This window comes from Aplidium turbinatum, chromosome 15 (genome assembly GCF_918807975.1).
Source record: "Aplidium turbinatum chromosome 15, kaAplTurb1.1, whole genome shotgun sequence".
Taxonomy (NCBI): Eukaryota; Metazoa; Chordata; class Ascidiacea; order Aplousobranchia; family Polyclinidae; genus Aplidium; species Aplidium turbinatum.
Window position 1 is genome coordinate 10,896,176 of NC_137486.1, and position 14,969 is coordinate 10,911,144.

Below are 14,969 nucleotides of genomic sequence, written 5' to 3' on the forward strand. Positions count from 1 at the left end.
ATTTCTTCAAGTTGGCGTGCTTTAACAGTTGCTCAGTCCTGCCGGGTGGATTAGGAAAATCGTGACGTCACCGGCGCAATTAACTACCGCACCTGTTGTGTTCGCGTCGCACACAACACCATCTATAGCCTACCAGTGTTGATTTATTGTGAAAATCGTTGCCTTTGGATTTAGGAAAACTTCTTTAAAAGTTTATTTTTATCAGTTTTGCATACTGTAGTCTACTTTAATAGACTTTAAACCACCACACAAGCTCTGTCAACAAGATTGCAGCGGGAAGTTTCAGTTTGATGTTGAAGCGTTGTTTGTGAATGGTTCCATCCGCTAGGTTTCGCTACACGGAAATCTGTCCGTAGGTTTTAATCTCAAGGATTGAGCTGTGGGCCTACCTGCTTGATCTTTCTATTTATACAATTCCGATAACAGACTTAATTGGCCTACTAATTGTTAAGCCAGCAGCTACTTTTTTGTACAAGTGGCGCTGCGCGGTTCGACTCTTGGAATGTGCATTTGAGCAACACATTCCAAGGAACGCTCTCCATTCAGCGGCATGTAGTCATCGGAATAATTCACACAGACTTCAACAACATGCGGAAATTTCACTCTGCCAAACCTTGCTGACCACGTCTGCGTCAGTGGTTCAAAACCTCTTTTAGTATTGGAAACTGTCAGGGTTAAACTCTCAAAGAAGTTTTTTTAGTTCGATAATGGCAAATGCTATTAACACCAATTCAAACTATTAACTTAGACCTGTGTTACATTTTGACTATTGCAACAGATCGGCTTCCAGTTACACTTGAAGCTTGCACATTGGCGTGGCCTGTGTATGCTGTATTGGTCACCATGGTGTATATTTATGATATAGAGTAGACGTAAGACTAACATTTAACACCACAAAAAATAATGGAATTTTTATTGAAGGTTAATAAAACAGGGTCAAAACTCAAAACATTTCCAAGGGAAACTAAGAGCGCTTCCCAAATTTGTGCTCATATGCAGCAGTAGCAGCATCATTTATCAATTCTTGTACTGTATGGTTGTTAAAAATCGAACATTCTTTGTACATTAAAGCTTTTGAAGAGTCTGCTGCTGCTTGTCCTTCGTCGCACCTGAAACAAACAAATTGAAGCTATATAATCAAGCTCGTAAATACTTCAAGGCTATGGTAAGACAAAACTTTACAAAATGTAGCAAGCTACGTAGGCGGGAGCAATTAGTGGATTGGCTGGAAGTTAAAACTTCCCATTGATCATGATAGCTGTTTTTTTATTGCTTGTTATGGCTGTCTTATACACGTTTTAGTCTATTTTTAGTAATCACCCAACTTTAGCCAATACAGTAGAACTCGGTTAATCCGGATTCGATTTGACTGGCGATTCCATCCGGATTAGGCGAAGATCCGGATTAACCGATGACGGTTCTATCAAACCTGACTCATTTGTACTTCCAGCTTCATCCGGATTAGGCGAAGATCCGGATTAACCGAGTTCTACTGTAGTTTGTTTGTAGCCTACATCGAGGTTAGAGAACATGTAAAAGTATTTTGTTGTGATAGGCTACCTATAGGAATTAGAACCAAGAAAGTGTCTGTTACGTAACAAAAAAAAGTTAAAATTGAGTAGCTAGTAGCCTACGTATCCTATAGATAGCAACTAATAGCCTACATTTATGCCTGCTTGTTTGGTAGGGGAGAGTAAGATAATTTGATACAGAAAGTAATTTGATACACCCCCTCTTACAGCATTCATGGAAATAAATCTAGCAAAAATATTTGTGTTAAGTGGTAGAAAAATGCGAATAATGGCTTGCGGGTTGATTTCTGAGTTGTCACTTATTTTTCAAGGCTGTGAGTTAGAGAAATGTATTTTTTGCGATTTTTTCCAAACTTTTTCGTCTTTACATGTTAGCGTGTAGACAAATGAGGAAAAGCTTAACGCAAATAAAAATATAGTCAGCTGTTAGTATATAGATGAGCCTTTCATCCTACCTAGGTTTGGTTTTGTAAAGCACATGTGTTCCCGACAATGGTTCACCTAATCAAACGTCATATAAAAACCGTTATGGTCTACTTAACCTAGCTGGCATCTTACGTCATGGAAGTTGCTAGAAAATGAGCCAAAATTGCACCATCGTTCGCAAGACTTGTGTCAAACCTGTTTAAACATGAAACATTGCATCACCGCCTTTGAACACCTGTTTGAATTGCGTGACAATGTCTTTCACTATTACGTCACAGTACTGCGTACGTGAGTTTGAGATATTGATATCTATTCTGGTCATTCGTGAAATGGTTTCTTGAGAGTTAGTCGCACATTTAACTGTTTGCTTAGTGCTTGCTAGCTGGACAAAAATTCCGTCTTTATCTAAGTAGTTTGTATTGTAGTGACAGTTTTTAGAGGCGTACGGTGTTGCGTCCCATTTTCGATAGCCGCGGGCTAATTTTACAGGAATACACTTTTTGAAAAGACGTTTCAAAAGAGTGTTTGTTTTTCGGTCATTACATACAGACGAACAGATTCGGGAATCTTATGTTACAATTTTCCCACGAAGAGATTATGGTTTCCCAGCTAGAAATTTCACGTGTATTACACGTAGATTCTACGTACCTTGGGTCGTGTATTATACGTTAATTTTCACGTATAGTACACGCATAATTGTAGACACTATTTCACGTGCATTACACGTGTATTTGGTGGTGGATTTTACGTGTTTTACACCCGCATTACACCTAATTTCCTCGTATCTGACACGTAGATTCTACGTACCTTGGGTCGTGTATTATACGTTAATTTTCACGTATAATACACGCATATGTGTAGACACTATTTCACGTGCATTACACGTATATTTGGTGGTGGATTTTACGTGTTTTACGCCCGCATTACACCTAATTTCCTCGTATCTGACAACACTAATACACGTGTTTTCCACGTATATTTGGTGGTGGATTTTACGTGTTGTACACCCGCATTACACCTAATTTCCTCGTATCTGACACGTAGATTCTATGTACCTTGGGTCGTGTATTATACGTTAATTTTCACGTATACTACACGCATATGTGTAGACACTATTTCACGTGTATTACACGTATATCTGGTGGTGGATTTTACGTGTTTTACACCCGCATTACACCTAATTTCCTCGTATCTGACACGTAGATTCTAAGTTCCTTGGGTCGTGTATTATACGTTAATTTTCACGTATAATACACGTATAAGTGTCGACACTATTTCACGTGTATTACACGTATATTTGGTGGTGGATTTTACGTGTTTTTACACCCACATTCTACCTAATTTCCGCGTACCGTATCTGAAATCAACAATTTAACACATTTGTATTTATTTAACACATTTGTATAACACATATTGTTATAAGAGGCTACTGTCCAATTGTGACCCTTCTAGCACTCATTCGGAGAGTTAACGCTTGTTTTGAACTTTATTTGGAATTAGAGAAGAAAAAGAGCAATAGCAGTGGTGGGAATCGAACCCGCGTCAATGAAAGCCAACCAGCTGACAAAACCCCTAAACCAACCAGCTGACAAAAAATCCATCACTTAATTTGCTTTCTATCATCTTCTTTTCGTCATTTTTACGTCACTTAAACCAGGCTTATGATTGGTTGGCGGTTTCATTCTAGTCATTTTTAGTGGCAGAATTTCGACTTGTTAAAGTGGCTACCGTACCAAACCTTAGTAAGTAATTGTTTAATATCAGTAAGCGAGACCACTTAAATTTACACTAAGAACTATCGTTAAAAGATCACATTAATTTGCGACTAAAAAATGTCATGAAGTTTCCTTTTTACATAACGTAATAAAAACGTGTAAAGACACCTACAAAAACACATAATCTAACTTATATCCTAAAAAATGCGGAGGAGCGTGGTTGACACCAATCCACTTGAGTGGAGAATTCTTTCTGTTTATACCGTCCTTGGGAGGTAGTTTTACCTAACACAGATTAAAAATTGCCCAAATGAACGAAAGAACTTCAACACGTTTAATATACGTGGAAAATACGTGTTACTTTTCAACAAATGGAAACGTGCAATACACGTGGAAACAACATATAATCAAAATACAAAAAATCCCGGTAAAACATCCTTCTGCTCGGATAAACATTTTTTCTCTTTTGTATGCCCTCTTCTGGGTGTGATTTTACCTTATATACCTTAAAAATTAGTCAAATAATCATAGGATTTTGAACACGTGTAATATACGTGGAAAACACGTGTTATTTTTGCAAGCGTTATATTCAAAAAATAATCCCTGATAAAACTTCTAGAATCATATTTACAAACTAGTCATACTAAATGATAGCTAAAATATGTCTCTAAAAAAATGTTTTTTAAACAAGTGAATTTGTGTTGGTGTACACAAACTCCTTAATAACACCTTAATTCTACCTAAGATACCATACTACCTAAAATCAACCAAAAATCAACGTGTAATATACGTAGCTTTCTAGCTGGGTTACCACTGTGACCAACATGCTTCAGCTGAGCAGCACCAGTTTTGACCCAAATTCTTTAGTAAGGTGATTTGCTATAGCGGGTGGAAGGTAATATGATATGGTGTATCAACGTGTTCTGCGTCCAACTTCAACTAGCGCAATTCGTGAAAGTCTTTAAAACTTTATTAATTGAAGTTGGGCACAGAACAAGCATTGATGTGCTCAAAATATCTTTGGTTGAGCCAAGCCGTTTTCACAAATGCACTGGAATTTCCACCATTCACAAGAGGTGAGATAGTGCCTTTAACATTCTTACTTAAAATGCGTTGTTTCTGTAGATTTTATTCAGAAACCCTTTATTTCGTTTTTGTAATGTAATAACAAGTATTCTTTTTCTAATTCTGGTATGCTTTGAATCAAATTTGCACGCTTTGTGTCAGATTCTTGAGTTAACTAATACTGTATCAATTTACCTTCCAGGGTGTATCAACTACCATGGAAGGTGAATTGATTCGATAGCATTTTTGGAACGCTTATACAAAAAATACTATTCAAGGTAAAAACTTGAAACCTTTTCAGAAAGGTGCGCAAAACAACAAAGTTTAATTTGAACCAACAAACAGATTTCTAAGGCGAGCCGTTTTCAAGTTATAGCCAGAAATGTCAAAAATGTATCAAATCACCTTACCTTCCCCTAGGGCCTAGGCTATGGTATGATTTCATTGTTCATAAGTCTCGTGAAGCTGATTGAAGCAAAACGAATTTACTATTTAACTGGACGAGTCACTCGCTTTCAGAATAACCAAACTGTTGTTAAGTGGAAGTTGTCTAATTTTTATTATTGTGGGGCCACAGTCTCTATATTAATAAAGTAAGAGACTGTGGTGGGGCCGTAGGCTACAGTTTCCATCGTTTGTTGGGACAGCTCGCTGAAATTTCAACATAAATAATTTTAATTTTATGTTTAAAAAAAAAAATTCTTTTTGCCATTTTTAAAACAAATCTGTTTCATTTCGGCGAAAAATTTAACAAATTAAAAAAAAAAAACTTAACCAACAGATGTAGCCTATTGCAAACTTTGTTCATAATAAAGCCTAGGTTATTTTGCAATTACTACGGTATGTAAATGTTAGACTATAAACTTGATATTGAAAGATAGGCTGGCCTGAATTGTTATGTAGACTAGGTCACAGGGCTTCCCAAACTGGGGGTCGCGACCCCCCCAAGGGGTCGCGTAACGAACTTCAGGGGGCGCAGAAAGTAGAGCCTAGCAATTTGCACAAGGTACTGCATATTAGCACTTCTGTGCGAGATGCTGTGACAGTTATTAACTTTATTAAGAGTCGCACACTCAATAGGCTGCCCGTATTTATGAAAACTTATGAGGTGAAATGCAATCGGAGTTAAAAACTATTTTACTGCATCGTGAAGCGAAGTGGCTTTCAAAAGTCAAAGCTTTAAAATGGCTAGCCAATTAACATTGAAAACCGAGATCGTGATTTTTCCAACAGAATAAAATTCAGTCTTGGTCCATCATTTTCGCAATATCACCTAGCTTTTGAAATTATGTCAAATGTCAGATTTGCTTGAAAAACTAAACGAATTTAATTTGTCCCTCTTAAGAGAATATGCCTGGCCTACATCAATATTTTGCATTGAAATCTAAAATTGGTGCGTTCATCAAAAAATTGAACATCTGTAAACCAAAATTTCAAAATAAATTGTGTGAAATGTTCTTCTTTCGCCTACCGTTCCAACCTAAGCAACATCAAAACCGCATTGAGACCAGCTTTAACTAACATTGAGCAACAAGCGGACTTGCTTTGTAGCCTATAGCTAAAGACAGCCACACCCTTCACATTGAATAAACGTGTTTGCTTTTTTGTTTTGTTTCCAGTAGGCTGCTCATAGGCTTCGTTGATATGGTCAGAAATAAATAAAAACAAACTGAGCTGAGAACGTTAAATAGTTTTTAGTTTTCGTTAGATTTAATTTTAAGCTTTTCAATCAGAGATATCTAAAGAAGGGGATACGAAGGCTTTTATTACGTCTGACAATAGAAGGGCTTTTGTTTATCGTAAATAATCTGTGTTTATCGTAAAATGACAATTGGCACCGATAGTAGTTTAATAAATCTTGTTATGATAGCTTGCATTGCGCTATTAGAATCACACCTGGATATTCACAGCATGCTCATGGTTGCTTGTTAATTCAACTACCCATATAGCCTACTTGCTTTACATCTAGCCTACTGCAAAGGCTTAGGCTACTGCAAAAAAAAAACAGCTTAGGCCTACTGGTAACTTTTCAAATGTCTTTGTAAACAAGTATTCTTTAAATGTGCTCTACGTAACATTTGCTAACTGTCTTTTGTAGCTTATTGTACCAGCTGCACTACAAAACTTTCTCTAATTTTAAAAAGAACCACATGTTTAAAGCACTAAAAACTACCACCCTGGCAGTGTCATGAGAATAAGGCAATCGAGCAATAAGGCAATCAATGCGAGCCTTCATATCCCCTTCTCCAGATATCCCTGTTTTCAATAAATAACTTATCACAAATGTATATTTCGCACTGTTCGTCGTTTTAATCGTAAGGGGCCGCGAAACATTTTAGGAGATAAAAAGGGGTCGCGAGTAAAAATGTTTGGGAACCCCAGGACTAGGTTATTGTTTGCTCTAATGAAAAAAGTTGTGTCGTGTGCACTTGACAGTCTCCATTGCCAAAGTGCTGATCAAGCTCATTCAAGCTAGGCCCACCAGTATTTTTCAAACATGTCTGAGTGATACCTCAAACTAAAACAATTTAAATTAACCATCTTACATGAACCTTTTGTTGCTTTTATTTTTCGTAGAATCTTCACATTTTTCTGTTTCCCTCAAATCTGTTTTCGTGCCTACAAGCATGAATGGAATATCCCCATGACGTCGTATCTCTGGGATCCACTGGGTTGCAATGCTTTCGAAAGAAGTTGGAGAAGTGACAGGAAAACAGATCAAAAACAAATCAGTATTTCCATAGGACATAAGTCGCAATCTAGGGCAATTTAGAAAATAGTTAGCCAATTTCTACAGTACATGAAGCTTCAGTCTCAAGGTAAGACAATTTGTCAAAGCCAAAACACAAAACTTGCCAATCGCCGCTTAGCCTAATTTTAAAATTTAAGCAGGCCTAACTTCCGGAGTGATAGCAAGTTAGTGACCAATCTTGTAAATTGACGTAATAGACTAACTACCTGATCTCGCATCCGAATCAAAAATATTGCTCATGTTGGCTCTGTATCGGCACATACATCTGTAATGTGACACACTCACAAGGAATTCTACCTCTCATGCAGCATCCTAGCGAAATTCACGTCTAGTGAGTAGGCTTCCTTTGGTCAACGATCAGTTTGATTGTAAGGCTATGCGACAAAAATTATAATTTTGTGATGATTACTTGTTAACTTGTGGACTTTGACAATTTCCGGGAGTATCCCATAGTTCCACGTAAACATCAGTTTGTTTAATCTTTTTGCTAAAAGCAGTGTCTTGAATACTTGGTGGATTTTCACCTGGAGGTTTGTCGTGTGTGAAAGCCAAGACAATACTTGTTTTTCCAGAGCCAGTGTTTCCAATCAAAGCAAGCCTTATACGCTAAATATAAACTTCATGATGTAAATACAAGGTCTACAGACTCGAGGGGAAGTGTGGGACCTATGGAACACTTTTTTTGAAATGGTCATAACTTTTGTATTTTAACTTCAAACAACCTAAATTTTGGATTATATTATGCTGGTGGGTGGTTTTAACTTATGATAAAGCGAAATAAAAATATATTGATTGGTTAGGTTGTTACGAGAAAAAACAAAAAATTTGCGAAATGTTTCATTGGTCCCACCCCTATGGGATCAATGGAACACCCGATGGAACCTATGGAACGCTATTGCATTAGAGCTAAAAGCACTGCTCATTGTCAAGCAAAATCTAGATTTTTAACAAAGCACCACGGAAAACATTCAGCACCAATCGAAAAAAACGAATACACAGAAAAATAACAAAAAATGAAACACAAAAGCTTATTTAAAACCGCAGTGTCTCTTTCTTAATTTTTTACCATTTAAATGACAAATCCAGCCAGAAACACTTATGTGAAACAGTGTTCCATAGGTCCCACATCGCCATGATGTTTAGATAACTGGTTGTAAGTTTGAAATGATGCACTTCACTGTGCTACATTCTTGTCTATATAGGCTACTGTTTAAATAAATGGTTTCATCGGAGATTCTGCGCTAAGAGTCCTGCTTGCCCTAAACTCCTGAAGAATTTTTACAAAGTTAGACCTCAAAGATACATTTTCAAGCTCAAAAACATAAAAAAGCGTTTGCGTCTTTCAAAACAGTCTTTTCCAGAATTTTCGAAGTTTATTTCTGCTTATACATGTCAAAACGGTGTTTCCAAATATAAATATTTTTTAAGTCCACTTTTGGTTTGGGAGAAAATCTGGTGTTTCATAGGTCCCGGCGTTCCATAGGTCCCACACTTCCCCTACAGTCTACATACATAGGCCTACACTACGTTTGAAAAAGACTGACAGAAATGTCGTAAGTTGGCATATGAAGTTGGCAGTGACAACAACTGATGACAAAGGGTCTGACATTTAGGCCTACTACTTTATTGCTGTCTGTAGGCTAAGGTAAAGGTGAATCCCACATAGACTACTTGAATCCAAGCATTGAGAGATGAGAAGACATGAAACAGGTGGAAGAGAACAGCAGATAAGGCCCTTGCTCTCCAATAGAATGCTAATTTGACTCTTGGCTTCAGCTAGTTTTTGAAAAATACCGCTCACCCCTGCTCAGGGTGCAATAAATTGAGTCGGCGTATAGTTGCGAAAGGAAAGACCTCTGAGAGAAAGGAACTGACCACCATATTCACTTTATGGTAAAAGCAACGTCTAATGAGAATCTTGTCTTCTCATCAATGATGATGTGACCAAGTACGGTACTGGTAACCACTTTCACCTTAGGCTACCTTGTTGGTATGAATCGATGTAGGTGAAAAAAGCGAATTAGTTTTGTGTAGCCTACTGTAGACTAGGCTACTATAGAATAGATCAGAAGGCAAATCCATGCAAAGTGAAGAAAATTTTCTCGTAATTACCTTACATTCCATGATCTGTCAAGAGCTTTTCTTGAACGAAAAATAAATAAATAAAGGCAGTTATGCTAAGTTTTTCTAAAAGAATAACTTCATAATACAATTTTGGTAAAAAGGTTACTTTCTTCAGCCACAGACATATACAACCAAGCAACCACACGGCATTTAACATAATGGATTAAAATTGAACATAAACTATAAGCTACAAACGTTTTCGGCCATACACACGTTAGCCCTTATCAAGTAACAATAACTTCATAAGCTTAGGCTACGACCTGAACGTAGAAAACCTTTTTGTCAAACATCACACATTTATAGCCTACGTACGTGAACATAAACTGTAGACTATTATAGGCTACTTTGCTGATATTTGCACACTCAGGCTAAACGAACGTCTGTTCTGAAACCAAGCGATTTTCTTATTGCATATGGAATGGCGCGCTATTGTTGTTTCATGGTGTCACGTCCTGTAAGGATTGTTGGTGGAATTACAGACTTTCTGCAATCTGAGAATCACTTCCGCTGAATCGTTCCATGCAATTTAGAAGTAAACAAACTGATTTATTAGGCCTACGTGCTGCTACAAATAAAGATATGTTCTTTAATCTTTACGCAGTCTAAAATCATAATTTCAGACTGTTCACTGTATCTATTTTTATCCATGTTTCACCCAGGGATTTCTAAAATCATGGGAATAAAACGTTCTTGATTTTTCTGGTTTCATCATACAAGAAAAAATCTTGTGAAATTCAGTGAATAGCCTACATCAGTTAATTCTGAGCAATTCATTTTTTTCTTATTTTGAATGGATGCTAGATTGAAAAACTTAATGCAGTAGGCTATAGCTACCCTTCTTCATAATAAATTTTTGTATTAATGACCGTATTTCTTGTTTTAGTTTCGATCCTCCGAGTGTTTGAAAAGTTTCAATAGTGTAGCCATAAATTCGTAAAAGATCGTTTTAGACCAATAATACTGTCAGGCTTACACACTTCTAAAGGATGTGTGATACTCCAGGTACGCGTCCTGGCAGAAACATAGTAAGCCTTTCCCCATTACATTCATGTTTTAAATACTGTTTGTTTTCAGGACTGTATTGTTTTTTGGCAGAAGCTTAGGCTTACTCCTACTGCTATTTTGTGCGACTATCACAATTTTACAATACAGTATTGTAGGCCTGCAAAAATTCCTTTATTAATTGAATATTCGGTGTAAAAAATCTGACTTGCATGTCAAAGTACGTTATTACGGTGCAAGGTGGTAAAATTTTTGAAGGTGAGAAAACATAAATTGGGCTGTAGGCGTAGGCTACGAAGCTAGCCATGTTACAACCAAAGAATTTGATTCTCTTGACATAAAAGGTGTATTCTTCTTAACTCTCAACCTTTAATTCCTTGTGGCTCAAAATCCATCATTGCTAGAATAGTTTATGCCATTTATATTTGGGGATCTTATCACCTTTTTCAAATATTTCATTTACATTGATGAATGGTCAGTTGTAATCTTTCAGAGCTTCACTTGAATCTTTCACGCTTCACAGACATTCAAAACACAAAGAGCATTGTCTCCGTTCTGTTGTTTTTGCATCGAGAGATGGTATTAACCCATTGCAGGAGGTCTAACCTCTTGTACTTCCTCTTTCCAACCTTTGAGTTCACAATTCGAGAAAGTATCATCTCACGTAGATCAACGTGTAGGCAAAAATCTCAAAATAACAACAGAAATGTGCATGATGCCTTCATGAATCAAGACATTGAATGTGTTTCTGAGGTTCCGTTGCAGACGCGCTGTACGTTGTGGGGTCTGAAGGCTTTTGAGTATTCAGAGCAAAAAGTTCTTATTTTAAACAGTCAAACTTTATGGCCTGTTTAATTGCTTTAAAGTCGAAATTCGTGCCATTTGTTATAAGATTGTGAAGTCAAAGTTAGATAGCCTAACTTTCTTTTCGATTTGCCGTGTATAAATGTAATATAATTGCAATAGTTAAAACCAATTGAGGAATGAACACCGAGGAAAAATACATTCCAGTAGACAGCTTCTAATGTAAATAATTTAAAGTTCCTCCATGTTAACCGTTCATTGCTCTTTCTAAGAACATGTAAGGATTTCATTTTTTGATGAAATGAAGGCATGAGAGTTTTATTATTCCCTGTATTCAATAAGTTGATGACCCAATCTCAGTACTTCTACCGCCTGCCTTTGGGTGCGGTTACCCTGGTTTAAGAAACATCGTTGTAAACACTTTAGTTGTTGTCGCCAATAAAAATGTTTATGAATCCACTTTTGCAGAGTTCTTTTTTTTCTGGGAAGAGCCCCAGAAGGGGATCACACTGCTCTGGTGCTGAAAAGTCTTGCAAGGCAAAAGGAAAAACTTAAACAAGCATCACGACATCTACCGCAATTAATTGAAGAAATGTTAACTCGATGATAGTCAAATATTTCCTGGAAGTTGGAAAGGAAGCACAAGTATGGATATCTGAAATAAGTGCTTTAATCGGCACAGCAACTTTATGTAAGCAAAGTAGCGCACGGTTATATTAATCGTTGCATTTTTTTTTTACTTTTTTCACAGAAACTTAACACATAAGGTATTAAAACTATTTGTGCAAAAATTACAAATAAATTCACATTGAAAATTTTTGACAGCAATCTACTAACAATACACAATAGTCATGCAATCAGACTAAATCGTGGCAGGCTAAATACATGCGTGCCACGAATTTTGTGGTGTACGGTCGTTTGGTCGACAAGACATCTGGTCGACAGGACGTTAGGTCGACAGAACAATTCATTTTAGGGTTAGGGTTAGAGTTAGGTTAAGGTTAAGGTTAGTTAACTAACCCTAACCCTAAAATGAATTGTTCTGTCGACCTAACGTCCTGTCGACCTAACGTCCTGTCGACCAAACGTCCTGTCGACCAAATGACCGGGTACCGAATTTTGTCGTGCTCCGCAGGTTTGTTCTATTTTGGAACATTGATTAAATCTTTTTTTGCAGCAGTTTAGGCTACTACAAAAAGCTGATAACATAAGACAGTTCATTCAGAGTCTCTTGCTTTCGATTAAATTTGGTCGCTTTGGATAAAACCAGACTGTACACCAACGTTCGAAAGACTTGCTGTCATTGTGATATGGATGGAATATGTCATCATTGAATAGGCAACACAACAACAACTGATCGTGACTACGCCGGCATATTAGAAAAAGATATAATCACTCTACAAATAATTTTTCTGTAGATTAGTCTGCATAAGGCAGGTCCAGGGTAGGCCTATATACGCTTATATAAATCTATAAGATTTATTATATCGATAAAAACAATGATATCAACACGAGATATCTGAAAATGTCTTCGTTTCTTTTTTTAATCTTTTTGTTGCAGCAAAAGCATTAGTTTTGAGTTTATTTTTCACAAAGTTTGCTAAACTGTCGTCAGGATGGATTCGTCGCAACAACTAATTGATTGTGGTATCCACTATCTGCAAAATATACACACTGTAAGTTTAAAAGGATCAAGCGTGTGTAGGCTACGTATATAATAAGCATAGAGCGTATTTTTTTTACACAGGCGTTAGTGTTGGTTTTAAATCAATTGAAGCAACCTGTCAGAACCAATTGGCAACACAGCAGGCCACATTGGGGTATTATCCCAGGTTCAGGGAGGGCAAATTTCAATATCACAAGATGTAGGCTATTGTGGTTGACACTGAAAGTTGTAGCAGGAACGATTCGATTCGGTTATGTAATAATTGCAAGGGAACGGAACTGTTGAAACCGCGTGTGACTATAGACCCAACGTTTTGCCAACCCCTTATCTACAGAACAAGCAAAATAGCTAAACCTTACTTGACATCACTTCTAAATAGGAAGGTGGTTGATCAGAAACGTTTGGACCCATAGGCTTAGTATTGTCAGATTCACTTTCAGAATGAAGAGCGCCTGAAAATGAATTGACATGCCACCAGTAAGCGATACATAAATGTACAGAGGGTAGGTACTAAACAGAGGGTACTAAGCTACGCTCGGGGCTCACATCTGGCACGTGAGGTTTGTTCACCCGGCCGCCGCACTGCACAAAGACTGTGGTACAGCACTGAATAAACGTCCAGTCAAAAGTTAACCTTGTGTGAAGCGGTTAACTATTTAATTTGCTGTTTCCCCATTCATCTTTTCTATCAAAACGTTTTGAAAAAAAATCTATGTCTGAAATATTAATATAGGTGACTTTGGCGTGTGACAAAATATTGAGATTCTTCTCTACAACCGTCAACCCAGTTTCTCTACAACATCTTTTATGGGCCGATGTTGGATAAGTCAAAATTTTGTCGATACAGCGACTCCACGGTCCAAGTGTACGGGGCCTGCGTTATATCGAGGATCGAAAAGGTTATGCTAGATCAAACTAGTTAGCCACAGCAATTTTAAAACAAGATTGAATGAAAGTATAATTTCTTGATTAGTTAAAAACCTAAATGTGATAAAATTTTATTTACCCTTCCAAACAGAATGGTTGTCAGTTACGCTTTATAAATTTAGAACAAAAATAACGATGAAACAATTAAAGCTTTATTTTGGGGGCGTAATTAACTGCTTAGCTTTTTATGCTTTAAAAATTTATATTGCACTGAAACATGAAAGCAAGTAGGTCTACATTTGTATTTTGTATGGCCTACCTGAAAATAGGCTACCTATTTCAGAACTGAAATCTACTACAAACTCTCGCTATCAAGGCCTGCGCACTGCAACAATAATTAAACAGTGGTCTGTTTCAAAGGACCAAATAGGTTACTTTAACTATTGAAAACGAATCATATTCAAAGCAAGGATGAGTTGTAGGTGCAAATATTGTAAAACATCGAAATTTACAAATAAACAAAGATTGAGGTTTTGGAAAAGTTTTTCGTAAATTGAAATGGAGACAAACAAACAAAAACGCTTGGGAAGCCCTGATGTAGCTATTTTATACTTACACGTAAAAGAAGTATCGTCCGCGGGAGTGATTGGAGTGGTGTCACAATATGCATTTGAAATCGGCTGTTTCGCCAGCATAGCTGAAGGGCAACACCTCTTTGCAAAGAGAATGTATAATATGAAGCACAATACAAATAGTACGACAGTTGCAGCCAAAATTAGTAAAGCGTTTATCTCCATTTCCGACTTTTTTCACGTCTTGTGGCAGTTTAGACGTATTGACAGCTAAAACATTTGTGCTTTGTGGATCTGTAAGATATGCCTGGAACACATGCATATGTATTGCTTGGGTTTAGCTGAAACCAAAACAAAATTTATGAATAAGTTATTTATATTTTTGAAATAAGCCTACTAACATAAACCCGTTCGTAAACTTAAATTTCTGCAAGAAGGAGGGTA

The 14,969-nt window shown here is 37.0% G+C and overlaps 2 protein-coding genes across 3 annotated transcripts; both read right to left on the reverse strand.

Moving 5' to 3' along the window:
• Positions 1 to 935: 935 nt before the first annotated feature.
• Positions 936 to 9,697, reverse strand: LOC145783876 (cdc42 homolog). Of its 2 annotated transcripts, none has more exons than XM_082595631.1 (4): positions 9,603 to 9,697; positions 7,900 to 8,096; positions 7,291 to 7,497; positions 936 to 1,109 (listed from the first exon to the last, which is right to left on the reverse strand). In XM_082595631.1, exons 1-4 carry the CDS (start codon positions 9,612 to 9,614, stop codon positions 965 to 967), a joined length of 561 nt encoding a protein of 186 aa, XP_082451757.1. In that variant the 5' UTR covers positions 9,615 to 9,697; the 3' UTR covers positions 936 to 964. The 2 variants fall into 2 exon arrangements, with proteins under 2 accessions (XP_082451757.1, XP_082451756.1); XM_082595630.1 differs by having other exon boundaries at positions 7,285 to 7,497.
• A 2,396-nt stretch (positions 9,698 to 12,093) lies between these two features.
• Positions 12,094 to 14,766, reverse strand: LOC145784851 (uncharacterized). Its single transcript, XM_082596692.1, has 3 exons — positions 14,570 to 14,766; positions 13,446 to 13,538; positions 12,094 to 13,078 (listed from the first exon to the last, which is right to left on the reverse strand). Exons 1-3 carry the CDS (start codon positions 14,748 to 14,750, stop codon positions 13,032 to 13,034), a joined length of 321 nt encoding a protein of 106 aa, XP_082452818.1. The 5' UTR covers positions 14,751 to 14,766; the 3' UTR covers positions 12,094 to 13,031.
• Positions 14,767 to 14,969: the final 203 nt, after the last annotated feature.

Coding starts and splice junctions, on each gene's coding strand:
- LOC145783876 (XM_082595630.1), bottom strand. Junction 7,498..7,899: donor CAAAGTCCACAAGTTAACAA/GTAATCATCACA, acceptor AAATTGCCCTAG/ATTGCGACTTATGTCCTATG. Junction 1,110..7,284: donor AAAAGCAACAAAAGGTTCAT/GTAAGATGGTTA, acceptor TGTTTGTTTCAG/GTGCGACGAAGGACAAGCAG.
- LOC145784851 (XM_082596692.1), bottom strand. CDS start 14,750: ATGGAGATAAACGCTTTACTAATTTTGGCTGCAACTGTCGTACTATTT. Junction 13,539..14,569: donor GGACGATACTTCTTTTACGT/GTAAGTATAAAA, acceptor ATTCATTTTCAG/GCGCTCTTCATTCTGAAAGT. Junction 13,079..13,445: donor CTATTTAGAAGTGATGTCAA/GTAAGGTTTAGC, acceptor TATATTTTGCAG/ATAGTGGATACCACAATCAA.